General features: G+C 43.0%; 1 protein-coding gene and 1 long non-coding RNA gene across 2 annotated transcripts in view; one reads left to right on the top strand and one right to left on the bottom strand.

Moving 5' to 3' along the window:
- Positions 1-2,974: 2,974 nt before the first annotated feature.
- Positions 2,975-10,456, bottom strand: part of LOC106809635 (bifunctional lysine-specific demethylase and histidyl-hydroxylase NO66-like) — a gene marked incomplete at its 5' end in the record, with an annotated part of 38,573 nt that continues 31,091 nt past the window's right edge. Inside the window, 1 exon segment of the mRNA XM_014812798.1 lies at positions 2,975-3,211. Within this exon segment, the coding sequence (XP_014668284.1) occupies positions 3,053-3,211 (159 nt within the window).
- On the top strand, positions 3,554-7,499 carry LOC106809638. Its single transcript, XR_001393891.1, has 2 exons — positions 3,554-3,719; positions 6,883-7,499. It is a non-coding gene; the product is annotated as an uncharacterized LOC106809638 (long non-coding RNA).

Genomic DNA, 10,456 nt, shown 5'->3' with positions numbered 1-10,456 from the left:
GCTCTTGGAAAGTATTGCCGTTGACTCGATGAAGTCCGAACACCAGCTAACGGTTACGCTGAAGAAGGGATGCGAGAACAGAATGAATAGGAATAGACACAACAACAGCAGTCGAGTGTGTTTGTAATTACGTGTGAGAAATGCGGTGAGTTCTTGTTGTATTGTCGCAATTTCGACGTGCTAAGAAATTGGGCTCGGGGCGAAAGAGAATAAATTAAGTACGGATGGAAGTTACGTCGCCGTATAAATTTGCCACGCGAGTTCTCGAAGCGCCATAAGCTTAAATTATTATTTACAAAGTGAAAACATCAATAAATCAGTACTAATCGTCGGCTGCCGTGCATTTACTCAGCCATTTCTGTAGTCGTAGTCGCGACAACAGGCTGATATGTTTACTGAAATAATTTTATTAATTTTCTCGAAGTCGATTAAAGATGCTGTATTATAAATACGTGTACATTATTCACTATCATAGAAACTATGACACCGCATTTGATTACTGTAATAATTTGACTGCGACTGGTACGCTGAAAAGAAGGAGGTCAGTTTCTGCTCTCTTGCGGTTCACCACACTTTGTTATAGTGATTCACTAATATTTTGCCTACTTCATGACTACTAGGCTCTCATCTCACGCGACGACGGCGCAAAACGGGAAAGTGAAAGAGAATGTTGATAATAAAAGACAAGCTGAAATAGGGGAGCTGCTATGAATTCGTTTGTTCTCAAGGCTACATATTAATTTCTTATCTGTTGCCTTGCTGCTACGAAAGTGGAAATAAAAGTTGCTGTCGATACAAAAAATGAAAAATGAGAAAAAATGAAAAAATGAAAAAAGAGAAAAATGAAAAGCGTCATAAATGGATAAGCAAATAAGATATATATGATATAGAGAGAGAGAGAAGAGAGAGAGAGAGAGAGAGAGAGAGAAAGAAAGAAGCAGAGAGAGAGGGAGGGGGGGGAGGAAGAGAGATAGGGAAAAAAGATAGCGTGAGAGCGTGCGAGCGAGAGAGAGAGCGTGCGAAATAGAAATATACAGATGTACAGACAGACAAACAAAATATAACCGACTCGCATGACAGGGCGAAATAGAATAGAGCGAACGAGCGCATGTATTTATTACCGCCTAGTGTTGTTCGTGCCTCGTATCTCTCATCGCGCAAACTCACGACTAGCTGATGCTCACTGCCATCGCCTCGAGTGATTCAGCACTGAGCAGCTGCGTCTATTAATTAGTGGCTAATCAAGGTCTTTGTTGTCATTAGGCGACTTCGTCAGCGCACACACGCGTCCCCCGTCTCCCGCCATTCCGATATATCGTCACGCGTCGGGCGCTATGTGAACGCGCTACCCCCTGTAGGCATATACAAGCATATACGCTTACATGTAATTCGTCATTGTATTCGGATTAAGGACGATGGGAGGCTGAGTGGGCGGATCCCAGCGCGCGGGGCGACAAAAGTGAGTTTTCCTTCGTGAAGTCGGAGAATTTGTTTAGTTGAATGGTCGTTGTGAATATTGCCTATTAGATACATAGATCTTTTAAGTATCGGTTGTGTGCGTCCTGCTAGTCAAGACGTTATACCGTGATAGCGCGCATGGATCAGCAGTATAACAGCAGCAACAACAACCGCAACAACAATAATAATAATAATAATAATAATAATGATAATAATAATAATAACATTAACATCAACATCATCATCAACAACAACAACAACAACAACAACAACAACAACAACAACAACAACAACAATAACTACCACCGCCACCACCACCACCACAACAACAACAACAAAGAATAATTACAACAAAAATAACAACAACAAAAACAAACACAATAACAACAACAACAGCGACAATAAACAATAACGCGTTAAAGCCGTGTTAGCTGGCAGCTAATAAGCCGTCCTCGGCGGCTGTTGATTTCGTTGTTGCGTCGTCTGCGTCGTCTGCAACGCTGTGTAGTCGAGGCAGACAAGAGCATTACTATACTATATGACATTACTAAATAGGATTATAGAGTCGGACACGCGATACGTTTGGACAGTTTATATACTTACACACACCTACAAACACAATAGGACAAAATTCGTGTTTGTCTGCAATGGATGAGAGATGCGTGCTTCAGGCGCGTGTATGCGCGTGCACGTTTCCATGCGTGCGCGCGTGTATGCATGCGCGTGTGTGCACGTATTAGTGTGCGTATTACGTGTGAGCGTGGGCCTGACTGATTATTTCTTTGTTTAATTATTCATATATAAAAAATATATCGTAGGCGTCATTTTACAGAGCTAATAGATTGCACAAATAGAATTATCTAATAATAATTAAAAACTTCAGGGAGATCAAGCTTCTCATTACTACATTTCCAAGATACATCTACGATATTACATTTCGTTAAACAGACGTACCGCACACGCACAAGAAATAAATTATGTGGTAGCTTTTCCACATTTCACACAATAATATAATATCTTACAGAGAAAGACTATTCGCCATTATCCTCATTGCCCGGCTAGACGAAGGTCAAACAAATAACTTGACGTTGTTAATTTAGCAGTAAATTTAAATGCAAATGACCAATTACTGAATAATAAGCTGGAAATTGGCTTCAACACATTCCACGTGTTTAAAATTCATGATGGATGCTCGTTACCTAGATGTGATTAAGAATGTCATTACGTCGGGAGACGCTGCCGGGTCTACAGTAATCAGGAGGGCGAGATACCCGCCAAATTCTGCAAGATTTGTTATCTATTTCGTCCATAAAAATGCCGCTCGCTGGCTGGTAGATGCGAGGATTCAATTTCGCGAATAAAACAGGTTTGCACACATACCGCTTCATGCGCAAGATCACAAACGAATGGCAAGACGCTGCAATATTGCGCGCGAGCGTATATATATATTACGTCAAAATATCTCAACTTCTTGGCCATTAAGACACTTGTATATATCTTTTAGAGACAGCATTGGTTGCCAACTGAATACAGGTCTGATAAGATTGTCAGTAGCATAACAAATATTAGCATTTCCACAAGCGTTCGAGCCTGCTCATAGTTGATACGTACAGTCCGAGATGACAGGAGGGAGCGAATCATGTATGACACTTTTTGCAGTCTGGTCGGCAGCGCCATCTACCGAGGCATGCTTGAACAATCGTCCCATCAAATCTTGAACCTTAGCCAAGAAATCCTTCCGTTCCTTGGAATCCTTTGTAAAGCCATAGAAATATATAAAAATATAATGGAAATCTATCCTGACTTTAATGTTAGTAGAACGACTGAAAGTTTATATATGTGCACAAGACATTTATGGCAATTCATACCCTAAAGACTTTACAGAACACAAGCAAAAATTAAAGAAACGATTAAATTATAATCTTAATTTAGTCTAACTACTAATGAAAGTGTCAATGACACTATAGCTCACCTTGGGTGTTATTTTTATATACAATAATAAATTATTTCATTCTATTAAAATAATAAATATTCATTAATTAATTACGGTGCCGGTTGGGCTGACGTGGATCGCTGTTGTTGCTGCGGATTCAGACTGCATGACTTTGACAACAACACGAAGCTAGATGGACTGGAGATTCTAGCAGCGCTGACACACGCCATCCCATGGGAAGAGCAGGATGAGAAGGATGCGAGCGGACTGCGGAAGGATCCGGCAAAGATCAAGGAGCTACAGGATGATCGGCTACGATCCTACGTCGGTGAGACTTAAGCTAATTTATACGTTTACTGACGAGTGTTCCAATGACATGACTGTTCAGTAACATGACTGTTCACTAACATGGTTGTTCACTGACATTACTGTTCACTGACATGGTTGTTCACTAACATAACTGTTCATTGACATGGTTGATCACTGAAATGACTGTTCAGTAACATAAATGTTCACTGACATGACTGTTCACTAACATGGTTGTTCATTGGCATGATTGTTCACTGACATGGTTGTTCACTGACATGACTGTTCACGAACATGATCATTCACTGACATGACTTCAATGACATGAGTAGTCACTGGATTGACTGTTCACTTGCATGACTTTTAAATGGAATGGCTATTCACATGAATGACAGTTCAATGGAATGGCTATTCATGTAAATGACTGTTCAATGGAATGACTATTCACGTAAATGACTGTTCAATTGAATGACTATTTACTGGATTGACTGTTCACTAGAATGATTGTTCGCTGGAATGACTGTGACATAATAATTTTGACTACCCCAACACCAGTTGGCCTATAGGTTTTTTGCGTACACACAACAGCTCATTGTCAACCAATAACAGTGTATTTGGGGGAGGAAGGTGTTACATACGACTCCTTTGTGAACCGCATGCTTGTTTACTGATAATATTTGCCTCCTCACATCACTCTGCAGACATTATAGATATCATCATGGATGAGGATGACACGGATGGTGACGGATACCTTACCTATTATGAGTTTATGGTATCAAGAAGGAAGGGGCGCGCAACTCCCATAATACCTTCAACGATATCATAAGATGTATGATGGTAGTAGGAATATGGTGATGGGATGATGGTGGCGGCGGCGGTGGTGGTGCTGCTGCTGCTGTTGGTGGTGGTGGTGGTGGTGCAGCTGTTGCTGCTGCTGCTGGTGGTGGCGGCGGCTGTGGTGCTGCTGCTGCTGCTGGTGGTGGCGGTGATGCAGCTGTTGGTGCTACTGCTGCTGGTGGTGGCGGGGCTGCAGCTGTTGGTGCTGCTGCTGCTGGTGGTGGTGGTGGTGGTGGCGGGGCTGCAGCTGTTGGTGCTGCTGCTGCTGGTGGTGGCAGTAGTGGCAGTGGTGGCGGTGGTGTGTGATGAGAGCACACAGACATACAGAAGAAAATGAACACAAGTTGCGCAACCAAGTGTGCCGTTCACGCAAGAGTCACGCGCTGCATGAGTGGCATTATATTCGCGCGCCTGTCACCAGCTCCCTACCTTCACTCTCTGTGTGTGTGTCTCTCTCTCTCACTCTCTCGATTTCTCTCTCTCTCTCTCCCTTCCTCTCTTTCTCTCTCCCCTTTATTTCCTCTTTCTTTTTTCTCTCTCCCTCTCTCTCTCGCTCTCTCTCGCTCTCTCCTTCTCTCTTCCTCTCTCCCCCTCTCCCCCCTTCTCTCTCGCTCCGCTGCTTCCCCTGTAGAAGCTCCTTGAGACCAGTGCTGTGACGGTACCCTCGTGCCCCGGCATCAGACGCGTGAGGAGCCACCCCAACAATGCTAGCACGATGGCTACGAGGCTCCGAGTACGCCGGAGACAAACGCGTAATTGCCGCTGTGACGGCGACGACGACGGGCGAAATGAGCATGTATTGTGTAAGGGGGCAGGACGTGGAGAGAGCGCTGGTGAACCACGGGGGCCAGCCCAGCCAGCTGTGCACGTATTCTCACTACACTCCGCTTTGTTCCATCTCTCAGAGCGAGCGCCTCCCCTCGGTTATGTTTCTCTCCGGTCGCACACGGGCGCGGATACAAAGACAATGCTCGCCAAGGCTCAGACGCCGGCTCTTGGAAAGTATTGCGTTGACTCGAGTGAGTCGAACACGAGCTAACGTTACGCTGAAGATGCGAGAAAGAAATTGAATGGGAATGATACAACAGCAGTCGAGTTGTAATTACGTGAGAAATGCGGTGTATTGTCGCATCGGAGTGCTTAAGAAATTGGTCTCGGGGCGAAAGAGATAAATTAGTACGATGGAAGTTAATTCGCCTATAAATTTGCACGCGAGTTCTGAAGCGCCGATGAGCTTAAATTATTATTAACAAAGTGAAAACACAATAATCAGTATAATCGTCGGCTGCGTTCACTATTACTCAGCCATCTGTAGTCGTAGTCGCGACAACAGTGATATGTTTATGAAATAATTTTATTAATTTTCTCGAAGTCGTATTTAAGATGCTTATTTATAAATACGTGTACATTATTTCACTATCATAGAAATATGACACCGCATTTGATACTGTAATAATTTGATGCGACTGTACGCTGACAAAGAAGGAAGTCAGGTTCCTGTCTCTTGCGGTTCACACACTTGTTATAGTGTTGACTAATATTTTCCTACTTCATGACTATACCCGGCTCTCATCTCACTCGACGACGGGGCAAAACGGAAAGTGAAAGAGAATGTGATAATAAAGAAAGCTCGAAATAGGGGAGTGCTATGAATTCGTTTTCTCAATGCTACATATAATTCTTATCTGTGCCTTGCTGCTACGAACGTGGAAATAAAAGTTGTGTCATGAAAAAAATGAAAAATGAAAAAATGAAAAAATGAAAAAAGAGAAAAATGAAAGCAAGATACATAAATGGATAAGCAAATAGATATATATATATAGAGAGAGAGAGAGAGAGAGAGAGAGAGAGAGAGAAAGAAAGAAACAGAGAGAGAGAGTAAGTTACTTTTATAAGCTCTTGTATATTTGTGTGTGTTCTATTCTAACAGCCTCTACGCTCACATTTGACGTTTCACTAACGAGGGAATAATTACTGAGTACGTGAAAGGGAGACCCGACATGAGCATACTACCTTACTGGTGTAACCGAGTGAACTACATCGCTTTAGGAATAAAAATATCCACCAAGAATTACGAAGAAGAATTAATTACCAACATTTAAAATGAATAGATGCATCCCTCGCCCATTTCATGTCAACAATGCTCGCTTTCTTAGTAGATTTCGGAGCTTATTCATCGCAATATTTGTGCGGTATTTTTAAGTAAACGTATTGCAATAGTCTCTTTGTTCGCATTCGTCGCACGTGTTACAACTTATATTGTCGCATGAGTCGCACGTGTTATATTGTCGCACGTATTGTCGCATGAGTCGTGCCGCCTGACGTTTCTCGTGATGTATCAATTGCAGAACTTATAGACAGAGTCTTTGAGGACGACGATTACGATAGAGATGGTTACCTATCATACATCGAATACGTTCTCGCCCGGCGGAGGGACGAAGAGATTCAAAAACGCAAGGATCTCCAGAAACAACAACAGCCGCAGCAGCCGCACAGCCAACAATGAGAATTGTTAGAGAAATTAATCAAATTGGTATTTACTGCGTGAGAACTGCGCTTGACGATTTAGAACCGAAACCAATATACGTACATTATTCATATACTTTACTATAACGAAGCTTCCATATTTCTTATATGGATATATATATAATCGATTTCTTCCATATTAAAAATTGTGAGCTATGGTCACCGTTACTAGCAGATATAAGAAATAGACTAGTTATAATTTCTATGTCCGTCTGAAAAACTTTTGATGATATTACAGCTGCCCGTGTGTGGGAACCTAACACATGTGGAGCGAGGGGTGATGGAGTGACAGAAACACTGAAGTGTTGAACAAGCCTAAACTTTAATGTAATGCCTATACTACGTGTCTATTATTGTACATCAGTGCGTGTAAGTCATTAAGATGAGTTTTGTTTTGCTAAATTCGAGGAATATAAAAGCAAATATTTTATTATCACCATAATATTTTATTGTATCTTTATTTTGCCCGAGTAAAAACATCATCCATCAAAACATCCTACAGCCACACTTCCATCGAAACATACGTGAAATCATTTACGTACATCACACCGATAGGTGGTCACCAATAATTACTCTGTCACGACGTAGTGGAATATTCACCAGCGCTATACCGTACAGCAACAATTATAAAACTTACGAATTACACGATAAACACAACACGTGTGCCAAATTCCTACTCTTCCAAGTCAAATAGCAGAACCTGGTTGTTTAGACTCAACCTGATAGCTTTAGACATGATAAATACTCCGTCACAATCTATAAAGCCCTAACCTACCTACCTGTATTATAATCTTAATTTAGTCTAACTACTAATGAAAGTGTCAATGACACTATAGCTCACCTTGGGTGTAATAGAAGAGGGAGATGATATTTAAAATTTGGTAAGTGTTTCATTTATGACTGACCGAAATGTGATCAAATGTCTTTACTCCCCATTTTATACTAATAGAAATTTCACTGTTTTGTTTCAGGGTTAGTTCTGATGCGAAAATAAATGTTTCAGATCTGAAAGTCTGAAATCTGGGCGAGAGATGGCGCTACGGCTAAATGATCGCCATTTTGGTTTTCGATTATCGCGCAAATAAAAGCAATAAACTATTCCAGTCAAATTACTGTAACAAAGAATCTAAAACACAATATTACACGTAGGTATTATTAGGTAGGTAAGTAGGTAGGTAGGTAGGTAAATTTAACAAAATCGAGTGAATCTAGATGGCCATTTCCATTTTTGCAAAAAAAGTGGGCGTGGCTCAAAAGTAGGTCGACTGGCGTGCTCCAAAATAGGACGTTCAAATCTCTCCCATAGGTGTTACAACTGTATGCAATTTGAAACATGTGGGTCAAACGGTTCTTGAGTTATCGTTGACCCGTAAGCAGACACTGAAATTCATAGTGAAATTGCCAAAATCTACCTAATTTGCATAATTTTAAAAAAATATTAAAACCCCTGTGATATGTTTTGGGGCCAGTCATTATTCATTCACATACAAAAAATGAGTAAAATCCGTTGAACCTGAACTGACTTATGGCCATTTCCATTTTTGCCAAAAAGTGGGCGTGGCTCGAAAGTAGGTCGACTGGCGTGCTCCAAAATAGGACGTTCAAATCCCTCCCATAGGAGTAACAACTATATGCAATTTGAAACATGTGGGTCAAACAGTTCTTGAGTTATCGGTGACCGTAGCCAAATGTTGACAGATGGACGGACGTATGACGAACGACACCCCATGGCAATAGCTCATCTTGACGATGTCAATGTGAGCTAAAAACTATTATACAAGGCATATGGATGTTGTGTTTACAGTTTGTACCTTCTCAGAACTCACAACACCCATGTAGTTCATATAATCACGAGGTAGATTATATATATAAATGAGTCATGTTATATAAGTGCGTGCGTGCGTGCGTGCGTGCGGGCGGCAGATGATCAGTGTTGTGCGTGTATTTCCATGCAGACTCATCGCGTATAGATTTCATGAATAACGTTCACGGATATATCGGTAACTAGAGACGCTGATAGGCAATCAGGCGATGCAGATGATGGCCGCTGTCCTACAATCAGCAGCACCGACTCCGTCACTCCGTCAAAGAGTCGCGCTGACGGCAGCGCTACACTTCAAGCCCCTCATCTAGTGCGTATCAGCATCCATTGCGTACTACCGGCCCGTAAAGCCTGCCATTGAATCTACTACGGGAAGACTGCTATAAAATCCGCGTCATTATAGATGGGAAAGACTTTCTGTACTAGAGTACGCGTTTTTTACCCGGTTTGCGTCCTCTAGTTTTTCTACTGGTTGTCATCTAGTGTTGCGATGCACAGATCAGCCGATATGGTGGCCTGAATTGTCATTAAATTCGCCATCTTTCTTCACTATGTAGACATGATCATCACTAACACTAGGGGTTTTACTCCGGTAGCCCGAGACACGATGTTTGAGGTAGCGATAGCCATCTGAAACACCACCCAACACACCCATTAAGTTCTCGCACACATATCTTCGCTATTACACATACGTCAGCGATCCATGTGTGTGGAGGTTGTATACGTCACGTGAACGAGCGAGCGATGCGGTGTCAGAGCCATCGCGAGTCCCGTAGCGTGGAGGGAGCAGGTGACATCACGGGAGTTCGTCATTCCCGCCGTCTGTTTACGGCCGTAAGACGGCAGGCTAATCGGACTGACCGATGGTCAATTGACGGACTTATTTGGAACAATTATCCGTTCTCGCGCGCGGACGAGTGATTTTACGCCCCTGCCCGCCGGGGAGACCCGAGCGACCAGCTGATTGCATTTATTCGCGAATTTGAGCACAATTTGCCCGAATTATTACAATTAGTCAGATTTTGTTCCGATGGCGGGGGCAAACTGAACAATTACTGCGTGGCAAACTTCGTTAACTCTTCAAGTGATCGGACCAACGTTAGCCGCTTATTTAATCACCTAGCCCGCGAATACGACAGCGAGGCGCCGTAGCAGCATGCGGTGATGATGCACAGACACACATCACGCACGCACACGCACGCCCGAACGCACGCACGATCACACGCACGCACGCACACGTACGCACGCACGCACGCACGCACACGCACGCACGCACACGCACACACATGCACACGCACGCACACACACGCACACGCACACACGCACACGCACACGCACACGCACGCACACACACGCACACACACGCACACACGCACGCACGCACGCACGAACACACGCACGCACGCACGCACACATACGAACAATACAAACATATGCATGCTCACACACACACCACACATACACACGCACACACACACACGAACACACACACACGCAGCACAAACACCACACATACTCTACACACACACACACACACACACACACACACACACACACACACACACAATTCTCCC

This window comes from Priapulus caudatus, unplaced genomic scaffold (assembly GCF_000485595.1).
Source record: "Priapulus caudatus unplaced genomic scaffold, Priapulus_caudatus-5.0.1 Scaffold370, whole genome shotgun sequence".
In the NCBI taxonomy this organism is placed as follows: domain Eukaryota; kingdom Metazoa; phylum Priapulida; class Priapulimorpha; order Priapulimorphida; family Priapulidae; genus Priapulus; species Priapulus caudatus.
This window is presented reverse-complemented; position numbering and strand designations above follow the sequence as displayed.